Genomic DNA, 20,122 nt, shown 5'->3' with positions numbered 1-20,122 from the left:
GTCACGTTGTTGCAATATAAGATAAAGATAAGGTTACGCTTAGAAAGGATTGTTTGGAGGATATAGAAAGCTTTGAGGGAACACGTTATATTGAATTCTGGGCTGATGCCGGAACTCGTTTTCAAGGATAATAGATCCTGCTTTCGCATTTGAGCGACCTGGATTCTTGGTTTGAAAGCAGACCCTCGATCTGCAGGTCCTTTCTAGGATACTGAATTAAATCCCTATTACTTAACAAACTTTCGTAGTTCTTTTTTTCTTGATTCCATATTTGTGCTTTAATAATTTGTTTTATCTCACTAAGTTTTGATAAAATTGAGAAAATTTAGGTATCAACAGAAATACAGATACAATACAAAGAAATACAAATACAAATACAAATACAGAATACTGATACAATATTCTTTTTCTTAGGTCTTGATCCTCTAAAGTGCATTTACGACGCAGACAAGCAAGTGGTTTCTTATTTATTTTACTCTTACGAGTTCATATTTTCAATCATACACTATTCTACAAATATTGTATTCGATTTTTTCATACAAGTCGATGTCGTCTTTAAGCAATATTTCACTATCGTCCGCTTCTACTTCTACGGCATATTAAATTGTGATAACTCGATGTCAAGTAAGTATCTGTACGACTCATAGAAATATTAAAAAGTGACTTACAAATATATCCTTATTCTTGTTACTACACTTCGCATTTTTAATGTAAATATTTCCAAATTTTAGGATAAGAAGCATTAATAAACTAAAATTTATTCAGAGTACTATGATTTCACAAACGATAACAACCAGCTGAATATCAATGCAGAACATAAATATAACGAATATTAAGTAGCACAATCAGTCATCCAGAGTTGTGTTTCTAAATATAAAGATTTCCTCAATGATTAGAATCTTGCTTAAAAGATATCAGATTATTACAATTAAATGTATAAATACTCTGATCTTATGAAAAATTAAAAAATATGATTTAAACTTCATTTCAGTTCTTGTTTTTCCATATAAAATAATTCCAAGATATGGAAAACATGATACACAGAATCATAATGAAACTTAAATGTCAATGACAAGAGAATAGAAATAAAATTAGAGTGTAGAGAAAATAATTACGAAACATGCGTATGAGTGCGAATGACGAATAAAAAACAAACTGGCGTTTCGTACGAAGGTCTGAGAATTTTTAGATGGTAGAACATTTCTTTCTTTGTATTGCACATATTTCTCCGCTATATTTAGCGAGTAGTTTCGCTACTCCGGATTAATGCAATGGCGTCGATCGACGAAATCGTAATCAGAGTTTCTTGTCATCTCTGCTGGGTTCGATTCACATCACCTCCGGGGGAGGTTTAAACGGCAGCTAATTAATAACAATTTCGTTGCATGTGTGAGAAAACAATTGATGCGATTATTGCATGTAATACATCACATATGTAATACTTCGTTAATGCAGGAAGTAGAGGTCGTTCCCCAATGAAGTATAAAACATGTGTGTATATTGAATCTTTTTTTTATCATTTTTCCTTCGTCACGTTCTAAATTGCTCCCCATAATTGAATTTTCTTTTCTCGTGATTCAGATCTCGTGACCAGTGTGTAAGAAAGCCATGGAAACAGCGAGTAGGCAGTTACTAAACGAGGAGAAAGGGCGGATTAAATAATTGGCAGGCCACGAACGACACGCTTCGGCTCATCAGCCGTAAATTGATCCAGATATCTCGAATTTTGTCATCTTCCTACACGAATCGGCTCAATTACATACTTGGAACACGATGATTAATTAGGACCGTGACTGCTGGAATTTCTGATAACATCATTATTAAGAATGTAACGTGAAACTGTTCCACATTCTGTTTCCCTAAATCGGCATAAAGAATAATATGATCATTTTCTTCACAAAGAGAATTAATCAATTTTCTTGCGAATATTTCCTATATGTATAATTGTAATATTTGAGTCACAAAGATAAGATCGATAGAAAGATATTAATTTATGAGAACGGAATTTGGATGACGATGGTGGAACGAAATGCACCAGTGATGACACTTACAAGATATGATATGATACACAGATGTTGCGAATATGTTCTAGAGATTCTTAAGAAATTCTCTTATCGGAAGTATGAACAAAGCGTCTTGATATTCCATGACATTAACGTATCTCATCTTAATTCGCGTCTAATTACAATGAAACGTTAGTTAATTCAGGTAATTCAAATTCTAAGAATACCAGTTATTTTCATCAACTATTAATATATTAATAATTATAGGAACTTTAAGGATGACATTGTTATCATTACTATTATTTTTGTACGAATTCGATGACTAAAGGAAGATAAACATTATATTTGTTTTTATAAAATTACTAATTTTTATAATGATAATTCAATTCATTTTAAATTCATTCCATTACCAATCCAAGTCCAGTCCAAAATCTTCAGGATCATTACCAATATTGATTTCTTCGAAATCAAAAGACAGTTTACATGTCAACCGTTACAATCTACTTCCTGTGTTATTAACAAGCTGCTCGATTACTGATAACGATAATCTGTGAGTGATAATCTTCATTGAAACGAAACGAGATCTGTAACTTCCCCAAGAAATTCCTTCGATTCGTTCTCACGACGTTTTTTCGCAGGAGAAGGCTGTTCTTGGAGCCAGCAAGTATCAAATTCAATGATTCCAGGTCGTCAAATAAGGTCGGAATTGGAGATATCTGGTTGTAATAATAATGTGAAGCCCGTTGACGATAAAATTCCACACTGAAGGATTTTTTCGTGGAACGTCATATGGGAAACCATCCCAGTCCTTGACCATTCAAACGTTCGTTCGAGATAAGCAATATTGCAGAATGCGTTTATATAACATATTGTAATATACACGATCGAATTACTGTTCGGAAGCATATTGATTGTAAGCTTCAAGTTTGATCGACTGTTTTTAATACGGTTGAGAGTTCTGTGTAACACATGCATATAATCGCTAACTATTTGATAAGACTTCAAGTATTTTCCTTGACAATGTTTAAGGTAACAATTGATAACATTAAAATGTGTGTAATACGATAAATAATAGTAAGAAAGGCCTCTTTAAAATTCTATTATACTTCTAAGGAAGTTTGTTTATTGTAGTATCTTTCTGTACTCCATTGTTTATTGCAGTAGAAATTTGAAATATTTCTTTAAAAATACATATTAGTAATTTACGTGTAATAATACCGCAGGACATTCAATTATCATTTAAACAGCTTATGATTAGATGCATATATATTGATAAGTTTGCGATTGATCGTTAAAAATAAAAGAAATAATAATGGATAATAATGATCAATTTAACATTGAAACATTGGAGATGGAAACTACATCTCCGATTCACTGATCTACGCCACTGACAATGAGATCCAGAGGCGCTGCTGCGATAAACTCGTACGCTTTCTGTTCCTTCCAGCCAGTACGATTGAGTCTGTCAAGCAACACTGGTCGTTTCTTCATCTGCCTCAGGTCTTCACGAACAAACTCCGTACCTTTCCTCTCCAGTAATGATCAGTTCTATTAAAAAATCAAACTTACCAATCAATCAAATCATCGTTTACTCTAAATATTACTTCAGAGTTTCTTGACTTATTACATTTTATTATTCATCACACAGAAAGAAAGAATTCAAAGAATCAAAGAAGTGAAGAGGCTAAAAATAAAAGGAATAAGAAGATAGAATTGAGAAGATCAATTAGATAAAGGAACGTAGGTCGTCGGAGGCACAGGTCGTATAGAGAAGAACAAAAGGAGAATAACGTCAAGCTACAGAAGGAAGGAAAGAAAGGCCAATGTAGGTAAGGAACTAAAGGGTCGAATCTTAACTACTCTCGCCTGTGGTCCTGCTCGAGGTTTTCTAGAGAGGAAAAAACCCACTGGACAGGTTTTAAAGAGGGTCAGGACTGGATACACACATATGCCACTTAATGCCGTAGATTATTGTAAACTTCTGAAATTGTGGAATCAGGTGAAATACTGGTTATTCAGTTCAGAAACATAAATAAAGGAAGAAAAATATTGAAACTATTGCCTCAACGGACCTAATAAGCCATAAAATTAAATTTGTAATTTAATTAACTGGTGCCTTTTGTGGTGTTTGTTTCAATTACAGTGGGTCAGAAGTTAGAAGATAGAAGAGAAGCGTTCTTTTCAACTGTGCAATTCTTGGAGCAATTATGTCACTACGGCGATAAAATAATACGATGATAACGCGGGAAGAAATTCAACACGCTACAGGAATTCGCGTGCATTGTGAATCGTAGTAACATTGTTTATACTGAAAAACCATGAACGCTGTGTGTGATCTTGTTTATTATTCTTTGAACTAAGAAAGCTAATGATATAGAAAAAGGAGAAAAGCACAGTATCAATAGTACTTTATGCAAAGTGCAGTGTAATTTAGATTTTTATAATTAACCTTAAGGACTAACTAACCCTGTGTTCAGTTTCTTTTTTTTTTTTTTGTACAATGACTTCCATGTTATCCGAAGAAGACTCGAAGGTTGCAAGGATGAAGCAGAAACTGATGAACGACGTACACGTGAAAGAAGAAACGCGATCCTTCCTTAGCGTTTTCAGAGAGAACCTAAGCATTTCTCCGTCTGACCTTGAACAAGGCTTCAACAAACATCGATTTCGACCGAATAGAAATACGATTTTAAGTGTGACGGCTCTGTTAATTGCTCTCCTCTGCCTGAGTCTCGAAAGTTGGAAGTTCCATTGTTCTTTGATTAATGCTCGGGAAATCGAAGAGCTAAAACGAAGTGTAGAGAGTTTGAAACATCGCTTCGTGAAAGAAGATCTACTGAATGAACTAAAAGCCTTCGAAGAACAGGTAATGATTTTTTTTACAAGTAAATGGAGAAGAACGAGAGTATCACGTGGCGATAGAATTACTCAGGTACTATGTGTAATTCGTTTCTTTCATTTTTTACATTACTTTTAGATTGGAACTTGATCTTAAAGATTCGGATTACAAAATTAAGATTTCAAAGAGTATCTTGATAGAATAATAATTTCTTCTTCCTTAAGTTTATCAGTTTTTCTAAGATTCACGTCATTTGAAGTCCTCTTTGGAAACAATGAACACAAGAAATTCGTTTATGCATTTCGAAGGCATCTTTACCGTTATTTATAATAGCCCTGACGATTCTCGGATCTCTGGACCCAAAATATCCAAGGTTCTAATTATTTTTTCTAGTTATTTTTACACAAAGGCTTCTTTATATCTCATTTCAGAAGTTTCCCTTTTCTTATAACTTTCTCACCTTTTTCTAAGGCATACGTTTCCCAATTCAAGATAGATGATAAGAATTATCAACAAACAAATAATTAGATAATGCTATAACACATCCCAGTGAAAATAGAGAAATTTATGTCTTCCCAAAAAATGCTTAACAGAAACAGGAAGTCCTTGTTTAAGTGATTTAGGTAACAAGATGAGGATTAAGAAGCACAATTAAAGTTCTGAACCACTGAATCATCTTATGAACACTAATTTATAACAGTAACAAGCATTTTCTAAATTAATATTTATTCTAACTGATCTAATTTTAGTAAAATTAAATATTTCTTCCGTTATAGGAAAAATGAAGAAAAATAGACTAAAAATCAAATCAAATAAACAAATTGTGTTACATTAGTCAGTATTAGAAACATCACTAAGGTTCGCTATATTGATATTAATTATGTGATAACCTTGCAATGGCTTTCCTTTAATAAGCTCGCGTTACATGAAGAGGATAATAAAAGAAATCAGGTTATCGGTCTCCGGTGACATTAAAGGTCGTAGATAAAAGAACGGACCACGTGCTTGCGCGTGCACGGGTACAAAATGATTCGATGACCTGTTCGACGATTCACATTGACATCGAGGAGTCATGCAATAGAAAAGTTATTACGTGAATTATGTAATTCTACGCAGAATTTGATGCCCGTTCGATTCATGATGTAAGGCATCATCGCGTTACGTAATGGTGGATATTCAACGGATATACATTGATTGCGCCTATTATAAGATACGTAAACATTCTAATCGATGCAGCATCTAAGATTCTTTCTTCGTTGAAAATACTGATAAATATATTTATTTTTATATCGTATAAGAAACTTATTTTAAAGTATAAAGATAAACATTCTTCGGTATAATAGATATCATTAAACATTAACTATTCAATTCAGTGATAATGATTGTCTGTTCACAGTTGTACACCGAAATGTACAATGATGATGATGATGATGATGATCCAGACGAAGCAGACATCGACAATGCGGATTACGACTCAAATTATGACGATGACACGTTTTCTTCGCACGATTACTCTCCGGTATTCGGTGCTAGGTCGTCCAATATCCCTGATTCCTCGTCGACAATTGCTCCTGTGCCCTCTCCACCAGAGCTCAGTGCAGATAAAACATTGTTGAAGTTAGCAACAGCGCACAAGATCGAGGTCAAATATAATGAAGACTCGGTGAAGAGTTACAAGAACGTGGATCGGGAGCGTCATCAAGAAAAGAAGGTTCTGGAAGGGAAATTGGAAAATCATGAAAATAATACTAAACGAAAGCGAGATGTACTAGGTACAGATAATGTAAAGGATCATTTTTTGAACTGGAAGATGAGCTTGAAGCGTAAACGGTCGATTGACGAAGAAAACTATAATTCTAAGAGATCATTTGTCAGAAGACATTCTCCTAAGAATCACGCGAAGGGAACGGCCGCTTCTAGTTCCAGTTCTAAAGAGATGTTGGATGACAGAAGCATTGATGACCAACAAAACACGTTAGTTGCAACAGTTTATAATATAGTAGACAAAATTTTACCTAGAAATTAATAAGAATTCAATATTAGAAATTGCTGAAAATTTCATGAACCACTAATATTTAACATTATTATAAAGTTCCTTTAAATTTAGTTATATCAATATACAAATTCAAAGCGAGAAAATATTGTTCAGTACTCTTGGCAGAACGTAAGAATGAACGTAAGAGTGATTCAAGCACTTTCGTTTGTTTGTTTCTCGCAGGTCTATCGTCGTTTCTAGTAGGCATCCACCAAAGAAATATAATACCCACTCGTCTTTAGATAACACCGACGCGTCTCCTTCGAAACATAACAAGATTACCGCGCAAGGTGTCACGAACCATTCTGCAAAGATTTCTCACAAATTTCGAAAGAATATGAATCTCTCTAGAAAAATAGTTGCTATTCACTTTGATGGAGATCGGAGTAAAGCCTCAGGATCAGACTATTATGCTGGAAATGGGAGAATTCGTCATGGCGGTAGTACGTTTAAGGCTTGGAAACCAAGTGATTGGGTAACTGATCTTGGTATGGGCGAATACTTCAGCATGTCCGATGACGGGAATGTTACCATTTACGAAACAGGATTATATCTAGTTTACGCGCAGATTCATTACAATGATGATCATGATGAAATTGGATTTCATCTGGTGGTGAACGGTCGGCCTATTCTTCAATGCATGGTAAGAGGAATATCATATCTAAAAAAAGATAATCTAGTTTTAAAATTGAAGATAAAGAATGTTATCGTTACTTTCAGTATTTATAGCATTTCCTTAAGAAGAAAAAAATGATTATAATTAATGTTCGTAGATTGATAACTCTGGTCACTCACGTAACATTAGCCAGACCTGTTTTTCGGCGCAGCTGACACGGCTCAAAAAACAAGACGTTTTAGTTTTCAAAGAGGCCAGTTCGCCGAGATTCGCCATTTTCGACAAGGAAAACAGTTTCTTCGGACTAGTGAAACTTGGGGAACTAAGAAGGCCATCGCAGTGATCGCTTATTTGAAGATAGTAGTAATAATCATAATCAAACTTTAATATGCACTTATCACGAGTGAATCTCTTAAAAAACGAAGTGCTTATCTTACTTTAATAAAAAGTAATTTATTGAGCGTTCATCACGGCAGTAATACCGTAAAGCTTTTGTTTCAATTATTGTCGATATTTAATGAAAATAGACGCGGGTCAACTTTGTTAATTAAAGACCAATAATTAAAGACCCATGAATGTATATTACCGCTGTAAATAAGATTTTTGCGTTTTATTATTAAGCAGTTTTTGAAACCGCCAATTTTCTACAGAGTCCAAAGATAGTGAGAGTGCAAGTGAGAAAAATATTAGATTAAGATCTTATAACTGATGTATCCGAATAAAATAAATCTTGCGATACGATTGCGACGCATGTTCTAACACACAGTATCGCAGACTAACTTTTTTTCACAGTATAATCTGGCACGATTACTGCCAATTGGCAACAAGTCTCCGGGACAGTCCATCAAATCAACGATAAAATTCGGTTTTAATAATTTCGTTGGGAAATTCGATGAACAATGATCTTCAGGAGTAAGGCTTGAATCTTCGCACTTTTGAGGGTATTCTTTTAGAGGTTCATTGATTGTGATAACTTCTGGGCAAGATAGATCTCTCTTTAGATAACAGTGAAAAGTCTCTTCCTCAATTGGGACTCTCACCTAGCAAAAATATCCTAAGCTCAGAAACTAATTATAAGGATTGAAACGTTACTAAACAATCAAAATCTTTTATCTAGACTTAAAACGAAGAGAAATAAAAACTCAAAATCCTCTACCTCCGGGACTGCAATTTCGATCCAGGCTTTTCCATACTGTCCTCGTACCAAAGCTGCTGGTAAATGTACTCTATCAGCGATTACTTTGAAAAGCAAGGCTCTTTCGAGATAGGAACCAACTCTCAACATTCCCAACGGGATTACACTAGTTTCTATACTTTCTTTGATTTCCTTCAAATGAATTTCTAGCTGGTGATCCACGCATCTGATTAGAGGATCCGGACCTGACATTTGTTGGACCACAAACTTGGCCAGCATCTTAGCACGCGAGGCCACGTAGTTAATATTTACAAATCCTTGTGTCGTCTTTGACACTCTGAATGGAAAACCATGATACTTATAGGATTCACGCGGAGAAAAACTTAGAATTAATTTTCTTACACGTCTTTCGACTCCGCGGCGATTAACTTGCATTTAAACAATTCTATGTAATCATAGAGATATGAATCACACTGTAGGCGACCAAATTTGGAATCCATCGTTAAATGTAATATTGCCTGGGACAAGAAAACGTTTCTCTTATTGTTGGTATGTGTATTCTCTTGTTTACCCTCTGAAAAAAGAAACAATAATTTCATTACACTTAACGAAGAAAGAGGAATATAAATAATGCTGTTCACCTTCCAAGTTCGATTCATGTGGTTCCTCGCGAATGCAATTAACCACGTAGATAGGTTCCAAGGGGCAGAACTTGAATCGGAAAATATCATCCAATATGGGAAAACTGATTAAGATTAAGACAAAAATTAAAGTATAAAATGAAGCAAGCAAGTATAGAATAAAATACATAAAGATTCTAAAAATATCATACGCGCAGACGTTTCTTCGAAGTACATAAAATCCATCTCGTGTGATGTCATGCAAAGAAAGTCGTCCAGTTAAAGCGAACTTGATCGGCAAATGTGCGTCAAACAAGACTTCTATGCATGTGTCCCATGAAGGAACTACTCGCGCTGTCGACCGGTTGTTCAGCATGCTATAATCATTATTTTCGTAAATCGTACGATGAAATTGCGTCTGTACTTATTTCATGTTAGCCTCACTAATTTAAATATCTGGCGGAGACGAAAGTATCTGCCAGAACCGGATCCGCGCATAATAATTGAATCAATTGGGCGGCTGCGTTCCTTATCGGGATCGATTTAACGTCGCACAATAGATTATATAATCTTTCAGGCCCCTGAGCCTTCAGAAATTCTTGCTTTCCGATCTTCTCGATACACATGGTGGACAGAGCTTTACAGCAAGCGATTTTGAAATCATTCATCGATATACAGCTCAACTGTTAATCAAACAAACTATGTAATTAATTTTTCCTCGATTTAAAAATTACAATTTTGTTGAGTTATGACATACGTATAAATATTATGCAAATTAAATATATATTAAAGCAAATGTATACTTCGAAAGATGCACATATGGCATCGATGATATCTCCCGTAATTATAGTATCTCTCAAAGCCTGGTTTCTTGCTATTGTAATGATGCATTCTATAACTCCAACCAGAATTTCAACAGGGACTTTTCCCCCTGTTTGTTTCATCAGCCATAACAAATAATTCTGAGGATAATATTCTTAAAATATTCTTTATTAAAGTAAACAGTTTGCTACTTAGACGCATAAGATTACCTGTCCGTGAATGTCCAATAATTCTTGACAATTCTTCACGTCGCACTTCAGCAGTTGATTTAAAGCGAATAAAGCTGCCTGTCTAGCGGAAAATTTTAAATTTTCGTTCTTTAATACATCTGAAACGATATCGTGAATTATTGTATTACGTATTGATTTCAAGAAAATTGATTTTTTCAATCTACCTAGAACATGTTTCACACAATCGCTGGCAGTTAATTCCTTGGCTGCTTGATTGTACAGAGTCATCATACCGATACCATGACAACTGATTTCATACATGTTAGCTTGTACGTTGCCCATTAATGTACGCAATAAATAATCGACGATGCCATGGGTATATAAGGCCTTTACAAGAAACGCATCAGCAATAAATCAAATAGTATTAGATAAGGAGATATGAGTTTCAAAAATGTCTACAGTTTGTACTAAACTAGATGAATTTTTAAAATTAGTTCCCTTAAATTGCATGTAGTACTTTTCTGCCCCTAGACGTGTGTGATAAACGGACAGCTATATCCAGAGCTTCCATAAAAAGCTTTGAGTGTGATGTGTCTTCTATGTACTTTAATATCTGTTTGATACCGCCGATATCGTTGAACAATTCTGCTGTAGTGGGATTGTCGCAAGCAAAACGGAGGATCCGGAGTGCATCCATATGAAGATCTTCCCACTCGATGTTCTAAATAAGTACAAGATGTATCTTCATGAAACTTAGAAGTACTAGATAGAAGAATCTTCTTCAGTTACAAGAATATCTTACATCCAAAAATTTCAATAAAACTTCAAGTCCATTCGTGCGCCGAAAGTGATCGTGCAGATAATCATCTTTATTTCTTCGTACTAGATCGGTCACTACATCGAGTGCAAGCTTCTGAATCTCAGTATACGGGGAGTTAAAAAGCTCGTAGACGAGTTCCATGTTAAAATTCTGAAAAATTGCAGGTTTTTTCAAAATTAATCTCGCAGGAAAGGAATTTTACAAAATGGATCGTTTAACTTGTTATCCTAATGAACCTTAGTCTCGATGATCTCCTTCGCTCCCACAGGATCTTGTAATAGATTATATATAATTTGCATGGTGTTCTTCTTCACGTCAGGATCTGGTGATCGAAGTCTTTCGAATAGGAAGTTCATATCCTGACACTGTTTCAATAATTGTGCTGCTCCAAACATGTCTTTAGTCATTTCTGCTAGGATCAAGGAAGAGAATTCATGCATGAAGATATCCTGTTCGTTGATAAGGACTTTAATGAAGTGCGGAATATAATAATCGGCGTCCAACAGGAAATCACGGACATTGGAAATGGCTACCATTTCGGCCAATAATTTTGCTGCGAATCTATTTTATTTTATTTTAAAAATTACAATTAGATAACATTTAAAAACATTACTTTTATACATATTAAATATCATTGATATTAAATATAAAAATTGATAATTATATTTTTATCTTTTTTGATACTTTTTATGTGTTTTATAGAAAATATAAAAATTAAGAATTCAAAGAAAAAGAATAACGAACTTAAAATAAACCTTCGTGTAAATAAATCCTCATGTGTAATCAATAGTATCACGCTATCTACAATTTCAAGATCAAACAAAACTTCTAGGTTCTCCTGACATTTGCTACCAAATTTTGCCAAAGCTGCCGCTGCAGCTAACAGAACAGGCTTTTCCTGACATTGCAGCAATAATATCGCTGTTCCAGGATATTTCACCTCTAAACGGAGAGGGTCGAACTGGTTCTTCGTTTGCTGTTCTCGGTCCACTCGTGTTTTACCCTTGGATACACATTTCTACGCATAATTTTCAGTATTTAATATATAAAAAAGAAGGAGAAACAGAATATATGTATTTTTAATTGTTTAAATCTTACTTTTACATGTTTTGGTCCCATACTTTTTTATCTCTCAGTAGAAGTTGAAAAATTATTTATGTTTAGCATGACTTATAGAGTTCTTCACTGAATATTTGTGATAATATCCAATGAATAAAATGTATGACATGAATATTGCCGCAATTGAATTTTGTAGGATTTTTAAAAGCTCGTATGTTGCTTGCACGGTGTTCTTTAATTGAAAGACCTTAATCTAACGGTGTTCTTCTTCTAATACAATACATTCATACTTCTTAATTTAAATGCATTTGTAATAGTACGTATAATATTCTTTTTCGTAAAAGATAGAGATCTTGTATACCATAAAATACATAAACTTCCTCGCATGAGATATAATAATATATCTCTATATTAGGTACTGTAAAATACTAGAATATATTAAAAGACTTATACTATCGAAATCATAACATCGGTAATAGTGAGATCGATTCGACGACTACACGTGTTTTCTATTAATACTATAAAAATATCGGAATACATAAATATATTTTAACATGTATTATATTTGCAACTTTTATGGTAAAAAACGATATAAAAACACTCTACATTGTTTAAATTATTAAATTGTTCTCAAAGTAATAATATTATGATATATTATTACATAATATATATTACTATCGTGGCGTGCATGGCTTTCGGTAAAAAATAGATTTCGTATACCGATGTTTATAACGATAAAAATTAACATAAAAAAGTATAAAATATGTGTATCGATATGTACAATGCAATATTAATACGATAACATTATCGTGGACGGACGAAACGTTTAGCCAAGTCTTATAACAGTAACCTCAGTTTTCTATGTGCAATGTTTTTTAATATCTGAAAATAATCATATTAAAAAACATTTTGCATATATATGAACACATATTGTTTAAAAACCTATATTTTTGATTTTAGACATCTTTTAGACATCAGAAGCTCTTCAAAAAAGTAAATGAAGTAGCTGCAGGTAGAAAAATAATACTTCAAAAAAGGATATCATACAGCTGTTTGTGGGACACCTTGAACTAAATGTGTTTTGCTTTTACTTTTAGGTAATGAGGACTGGCTTATAGCTTTGCTTAATCTAGGTTGTCCATTTGGTGAACTGGTAACAAATCCTTCCGAACGCATATCTTTCAGCGAGATATTGGAATTACTCCTTAGCGATGGAGTAGAACTAAATTTACGATTATGCGACAATCGTTCTTGAAGCTTTGATTCATTTTGCCGCGGTATCCTAGATCTGACAGGTGGTGTGTCACGATACTCGTGGATGTTCTCCTTCGAAGTACGAGTCATATTCTCGATTCCCTCCGAAGGTTCGTCGTCTCGCACCATGAGGATGTCTCCGCTGTAGTAATGGTCAGATTGTCTGGACACAAGAATACAAGAAAAGACAATAAAAGAATTTATTACTGCCAAAAGTGGTTATCTAATAATAATAATTAAAAAATAAAAAAGTTAATTCTACATAGTGGTATCACCAAAAATGGTGATTTTTCTATCTAATTAACTTGTTTCTTTTTGTTAATAAATTCAAGAAGTTCCTTGTCCATATTTAAAGCTGTGCAATGAATTATGTACACTGTTGCATGTAAAAACTATTTTAATTACCTGCGTATAATCTGGCAGCCTTTGTTTTGCTGCATGAATTACAAGTAAAGGTAAGATTAATGAAAAATATGTTTAAAGGTTGTGTTAATTATATTCCCTTGTATAAACTTCGTATGCAATTTCTATAGCATTTATGAAGCCAGAACCATCACCCTCGTGCACTACGCGATTAAATGATGTGGTCATATGGGGTTGGTTCTGTTTACCTTTTCTTACCTTTTGGCATTGCGCCAAAGCATACAGCATACTACGGAAAGCACGATTAACAATAGACACGCAGTGGAAACAGACCAAAAGGCAATTTGTAGAGGTTCTTTTGGCTCCCACCAATACTATAATAATAAACATAAATAAATAGAATATTTATACTGAGAATATTTTATAAAATTATTGAATAATATTTTATGAAAGGAGGTACATAGTGTTCTTACTTCAGTAACTGGAGGATATGTAGGTACCAAACGACCAATAACCGTTGGTAAATACATAGACCAAAAAGCACTTTCAGTTTGTCGGTAATTCAATAAAATTGAGCTATTGTAAGTAGTATTAATGTTCAAATACCGTAATTGTCCAGGTTTAGCAACATCAAAATGTAAACCCAAAATTTGCGATGGTGTCGGATTTCTAAAAAAGGAAAACATATGTATTATACAGATATAAGGTACATTATAAATAATATTATAATAATAATATATATATACATTATAAACAATATAAGCACAAAATAAAGTTATAAAATTATAAACTTACCCATATGTTGCAAAATTTGCATACGCTTTCATAAAAAAGTGACTCATATTGCGATCGTTGTCTGTCCACATGTCACGCTTCAACTTCCATTTTTGAGGGAAGAATTCTGAAAAAATAGTAACTTGATAATTATATTGTTAATGAAAAACTCTGAGTTATTGTATTCTTACCAACATCCATGAAAGGTGCCCCTGTTAGCCAAAGAAGCTCTGTGTTGTGAGAAACACTTCGCCACTGTGGTAATGTTAATGCTTCTACAGTTGTATTTAACACATACAAATATGTAGGTACACGTTTTTCTATCAAAACTTTTGCTATTTTATCAAAAGGAGCAACATAGTGAAAATCAGTCAAGAGCTGAAAATTTAACATTATAGAAATATACATATAATTAAAAAGTCAAACTATATATACATCGCGTACAACTTACATTAATATACTGATCACGAATGTGGGTAATATTAGTCGGATCTGGCCAATATGTGTACATGTATTTTATAGCTTCATAAACTCCTTGAGAATTTAGAGTGTAGTTGTATTGAAGAACAAGTTCCCAAATTTTCTGATCGAATGATTCTGCATCTATAATATATTGATTCTTGGCTAATGTGGCATTGTTATCTAGGAAGAATGAAATGTTTATTAATTTGTAAAAATTTACAAGATTGCAAAGATTTCGAATTACATACATATAAGGTATGCTGCTTCCTGAGTAGTTACACCAGCCATATATGCTAAGTTATCTGTAAACTTATGACTTTTTATGCTTTCTTCAGGTGTTTCCACAAAGAAACGCCAATCTGTTTCTCTCCAATCTTCGTACCAACTGTCATTTGGTACTGTGAAATTAGTATCCAATACAGGAGCCCAAGGGAACATTCCAATGTGTTGCTTTAATTCAGAATTACCAAGTTCAAAAAAGGATCTGCCATTCTTCAAACACTGCACCAATCTCCAGCTGCTTTCTATGCTACAGCCTAGTGATTCTGCATATACTTTAGATGTATTCTGTGCCCTGTACTTATCTACTATGACAGCCCAATCTGCCAATGCAGAACCTGATTGAGCTATTACTTTTGATACCATATCTCTGGTTTTAGGTGCAACCATTAATAATCCAGCACTTGCTGCTCCAGCACCAGGTCCAAAAAGAGTTATTGCATCAGGATTACCATTAAAAACTCTGATATTATCATACACCCACCTCAATGCCATAGCTTGATCCAAAATTCCATAATTTCCAGGGCTATTCTCATCTCCTGTACTTAGAAATCCTAGAGCTCCTAGTCGATAGTTAATCGAAACGACTACTACATCGTAAAATGCAGCCAACATGTGTGCTGGAAACAAATTGCTTGCTCCATGAGTAAATTCTCCACCATGAATATAGAACATTACTGGGTACGGCTTAGCTAAACCAGAGCTAATATCTGGTGTAAAAATATTCAAATATAAGCAGTCTTCATCCACATCACGGATTCCTTTAGTAGCACCAGTATATGCACTGGGCTGAGGACAAGCTGGTCCCCAATCAACAGCTTGCAGTAATTGCCAACCTTTATGAGTTTTGGGTGGTTTAAATCGACCTTCTTTTATAGGTGGCATAGCATAAGGAATACCGAGGAATACATTAACATGCTTTGTAACCCTTTCAACTGGTAAACTCCAGGGCCTATGCCTTGCTTGTGGATCATCATATAAATAAACTTTAAATCCTTGCACTTGTCCATAAGCTGTGGTCACAGTAACATCTATAGGTAGATTTTTTGAATCAGACCTCTTTCTTCCTTGAAGATCTTCTCGCCAACCACCCAATATACCAGGTAAAGGTAGTCTTGAAGTTGTATGCTTAAAAAATGACAATCGTTTTGTAATTATAATTTTTTACCAAATTTATTTATCATTACGTGTCATTACTTTTTAAAAGATATCACGCAATTTCTCTAGTAAAAAAAAAATAGTAGGAGAATTGTATTACTTGTATTATTTTACCTCGTAAAGGTACCGACTGTCTGGTGCTCTGGTGGGTCCTCTGTAAACAGAGTCCCAGTAACTAGGACGATACCCATACCTTCTATCTTTGTAAACATAAGTGTCGGTTCGGTGATCTGGTCCGTTTTGAGGCACATATACCCCATCGCGACTGTAATACCGACTACCCGGAGGTATTTGTTCCTGACACAACACCGTAATTGCGAGGAAGCACAGATAAAAACAAACGCGTCCAATTGACGAGTATAAAGTATATGCGGCCATCTTGCCCGCGTGCGTATTGGTGTTTCACCAGAACAGACAGGCGTGGTCTGTCAGTGTGTATACACACGTGACACTTCTACAGGCACGCAATAATGCGAGGAACTCGGTCTTTCAGGAAACTCTTGATGAAGCGGAGAAAAGCGAAAGCCGCAATGAAAGTAAAATCTCACCAACGTTTATATTCTCTTCGAAAACATGCATGGAGAAAGGAAACCACCTCCGAAACTAATTAGAAACAAATTTTTGATTGCAAAAAAGAAAGGTTAAATGGTCGGGATATGGTAATTATTACACACGTGTACTACTTACGAAATCGAAGGACTGACACGCGCGTGAGCCAACACCCTGTAGTCTGTCACGTTCGAAAACGATCGTTTCTCCCGCTCCTAATACTACCAAACATCGAAATCCATTTTTTGCATCCTGTAACAACGATACTGATACGTTATCATTCACCTTAAACACTTTTCTTCTTGTAGATTTATGTTAACTTCATTATATTTTTTTGTTTTGAATACGTTTATGGACGTATGTACCATCGAACCATAAATATAAAATGATATCATAGAATGAAACCTTATAAAAATAATCGGCGAAATTAATCAAAATCAAGTTCACTGATAAGATTGAATTGCAGTTGCGTGATACATAATAGCGAATTTGGGTATGTTTCGAAAATATTATTCGCAACACGAATGCTACTCGGAGTTACATCCAAAGTCTACTGAACGGTAATGTTACTCTCGCGTGCAAATACGTGCTGCAACCGACTGCCCACGCGCTAATAAATACTTACTTGTTATATAGTGAAATTATCGAGCAGTATGATCTACGATCCCTGTGATCGTCCAAGTATGCCGTCGCGTGAACGGATGAGTTATACTCGTACTCGTACTCGTACTCATACTCATACTCATACTCATACTACACGTACATATACAGTTCAGTCATACTGGCTCGTGCGAGGGATACGCTTATCTTCCGGCAATTTTACCTGAAATATAATAGATTACAACAGTGATACTCATTGCGAACGTTACTTCATATTAATTTTTTTGTCACTTTCTAAATATTAGAATATAGTTAATCATTAAACAATTTAATAAGCTTACTAAAAAATTTCCTAATATAAATATAATATTTCCTGTCTCAATGTAGTTCCTGGATACCTTTAATTTTGAAACTAACTGTCAAGTAAAACCAGATCATCGCTGAGTACCATTGAAATTGATAACATACCAAGGCATGAATAATGGGATAATCAACAATTCCCCCCTCGATTCCACCGTTGCTCTCGTCGTTGAATAATCTCTCTATCGATTACGATCGCCTCGAGCTGGTCTTCGTCATTTTGTTACTTTTGTTGCTTTTGTTGCACTCTTCATAGTCCATTAAGAACTGAAGTTTATATAATCAGCATGTAGATCACATACACCTAAAAAGATATTCTGATTGAATATACAGCTACAACGTGATACAGATTGTGAGATATGTTCATGATTTACCCGGAGCTAGGTGGGAGATATTAGTTCCCGCGGAAATAATCGATAAATGACACTAATATAAAGATTATGTAATAATCTTAATATTTTCTATAATAATTAATTAATATTAAGCTCAATATAAATTAGTAATATTATAATTTTAATATAATATTATTAATTATATTAATTTAAATTATATTATATTAATACAAATTATTAATATGTCGGTGTCAGGTTGGCACTTTGGGGCGTTCTATGAACCTTTACTTACTTTACCGTCGCGGATGTGGTTAGTGTTTATCTGTGCGAATGTGGGCACTACAAGAGGCTCTGAGTAACGGCAATAGGATGTCCGAAATGATGGTGACAACGAATCCAGGTTCGATAACGAATCCACTGTCCACGGGATGACCAGTATCAGCGTGACTTACTCGGCAATTCGCTCAACGACTAACTAACTAAAAACTCCCTGAATCCAGATGAACCTACCCTTATATACTCCTGTCCCCGCTTCTCGGGTCAATCCTTGTTTTTAAGGAGAGTCATAAAATCATTCCGTACCTCTGTCAGGTACGCGGCCCTCCCGTGATCGTGGCTACGTCTGGTGACCCGTTATGTCACCTTAAATCTGAACCCATCGTCGTAACGCCAGATTGGAACATTAAAAGTTGTTTTCCTTATTTTTATGGCTTAAACATTAAAATCTTGACTATGGCGATGGGAGGTTTTTCCCAGCATTCCCGACAGAAAGTCCCGCTGTCCTTCCCTCTCCGACAAATATAATAATTAATAAAGTATTAATATAAAGATTTGTATTTGTAAGATTAGGAACATACATCGCTGGAGCAATTGCTTCGTCTATAGACAGAGATGCGACAAAGTAAAAGCTTTTTATCTGTCGCTCTCTTTGTCACCCCCTTCACGTGAGTTCTCCAATTTACGGCAATTGCTGGATTTATTACCCATTCCCCGGTCAACTTTACTTACATGCTTGTACAGTCTCAGTAAAGAACTGGCGTGGCTTAATTACGCTGGTTCGTTCTCGGCTATCCTCTTGGAATCGTCACGCTTGACACGACGGGGTCGACTTCTGAGAACAAAAGTGAACGTGAAATAGAAGTCAGTCGCGAATTGCAAAGTAAGAAAAGTTTGTTATATAAAATATATTTTGAGTTTTTGTTTCATAAATATTTCATAAATAATTTCTTGACATAGGAAAGCGTATTCTTGAAATTCTAAATGACGAGATATCCTATATTTTCTGACTAAAAGATATGAGATTATGATATTTTAGGATGTTTAGTTTGGTATGTTTTACGAGATATTCAAGTTTGAAGAGTTTGCGGTGAATGCAAATTTATTGGACGCAACATTCAGTCCGTCCTGAACCGGCGTCCGTATAAAGTTGATTTAAATGGACGTTATTATAATCGTTGTTTGCGTCCCGTCGTGCATGCATCCCTTTTTGTGGGAACTTTGGTATTAAAATAGTCTTTGAACTCGTGGGAATAAGACATTCTCCCTGGTAAATGTAATTATTCTTTTTAATGCTCATTGTCGTTCTACGTACATGTTAATAGTTCACTCATGTTTGTAAAATTAAATATTGCTCCAATTAAAGTATACTCCCGTCTTTCAGGAATATACGAACGTAACAAATACATACCTTACAAAACTTTTACTGAAAAATAGAAATTTACATTTTATGAACAGAATATAATTTACTTTTTATCAAGTAACATGTTTCTAATAGAAAAGCTGGAATAGAACATTGGAACACTCTATTTTTTATTTTTATTTCTTAGGTGATAATACTCTGTTCTTCGTGTTTTCTAATAATTTTCTATTGTT

At 34.5% G+C, this 20,122-nt stretch overlaps 3 protein-coding genes across 12 annotated transcripts; 1 reads left to right on the top strand and 2 right to left on the bottom strand.

Moving 5' to 3' along the window:
* The first annotated feature begins 3,383 nt into the window (after positions 1-3,383).
* On the top strand, positions 3,384-8,261 carry LOC126863762 (protein eiger). 4 transcript variants are annotated; one of them, XM_050614253.1, is made up of 5 exons: positions 3,384-3,538; positions 3,652-4,869; positions 6,239-6,816; positions 7,061-7,520; positions 7,651-8,261. In XM_050614253.1, the coding sequence occupies exons 2-5, from the start codon at positions 4,504-4,506 to the stop codon at positions 7,834-7,836; spliced, it is 1,590 nt and encodes a 529-aa protein (XP_050470210.1). In that variant the 5' UTR covers positions 3,384-3,538; positions 3,652-4,503; the 3' UTR covers positions 7,837-8,261. The 4 variants fall into 4 exon arrangements, with proteins under 4 accessions (XP_050470210.1, XP_050470209.1, XP_050470208.1 ...); XM_050614252.1 differs by having other exon boundaries at positions 3,403-3,832; positions 4,147-4,869; XM_050614251.1 differs by having other exon boundaries at positions 3,403-4,869.
* LOC126863587 (armadillo repeat-containing protein 3) lies at positions 7,942-12,299 on the bottom strand. Its single transcript, XM_050613853.1, has 14 exons — positions 12,159-12,299; positions 11,816-12,078; positions 11,297-11,621; positions 11,043-11,210; positions 10,743-10,961; positions 10,465-10,651; positions 10,280-10,398; positions 10,052-10,210; positions 9,693-9,931; positions 9,461-9,625; positions 9,270-9,373; positions 9,031-9,202; positions 8,650-8,965; positions 7,942-8,533 (listed from the first exon to the last, which is right to left on the bottom strand). Exons 1-14 carry the CDS (start codon positions 12,177-12,179, stop codon positions 8,249-8,251), a joined length of 2,742 nt encoding a protein of 913 aa, XP_050469810.1. The 5' UTR covers positions 12,180-12,299; the 3' UTR covers positions 7,942-8,248.
* On the bottom strand, positions 12,118-19,401 carry LOC126863757 (cholinesterase). 7 transcript variants are annotated; one of them, XM_050614236.1, is made up of 12 exons: positions 18,543-18,774; positions 18,027-18,222; positions 17,584-17,781; positions 17,097-17,210; positions 16,524-16,972; positions 15,221-16,379; positions 14,962-15,152; positions 14,702-14,888; positions 14,532-14,652; positions 14,210-14,405; positions 13,995-14,110; positions 12,118-13,536 (listed from the first exon to the last, which is right to left on the bottom strand). In XM_050614236.1, exons 5-12 carry the CDS (start codon positions 16,785-16,787, stop codon positions 13,161-13,163), a joined length of 2,610 nt encoding a protein of 869 aa, XP_050470193.1. In that variant the 5' UTR covers positions 16,788-16,972; positions 17,097-17,210; positions 17,584-17,781; positions 18,027-18,222; positions 18,543-18,774; the 3' UTR covers positions 12,118-13,160. The 7 variants fall into 7 exon arrangements, with proteins under 7 accessions (XP_050470193.1, XP_050470192.1, XP_050470191.1 ...); XM_050614240.1 differs by adding an exon at positions 13,779-13,807 and having other exon boundaries at positions 13,326-13,536; positions 16,524-17,210; XM_050614235.1 differs by lacking the exon at positions 18,543-18,774 and adding an exon at positions 19,259-19,401 and having other exon boundaries at positions 16,524-17,210.
* Positions 19,402-20,122: the final 721 nt, after the last annotated feature.

The sequence above is a fragment of the Bombus huntii genome, chromosome 3 (assembly GCF_024542735.1).
Source record: "Bombus huntii isolate Logan2020A chromosome 3, iyBomHunt1.1, whole genome shotgun sequence".
Classification (NCBI taxonomy): domain Eukaryota; kingdom Metazoa; phylum Arthropoda; class Insecta; order Hymenoptera; family Apidae; genus Bombus; species Bombus huntii.
Note: the sequence above shows the minus strand (reverse complement) of the source record. Positions and strands in the feature narration are given on the sequence as shown.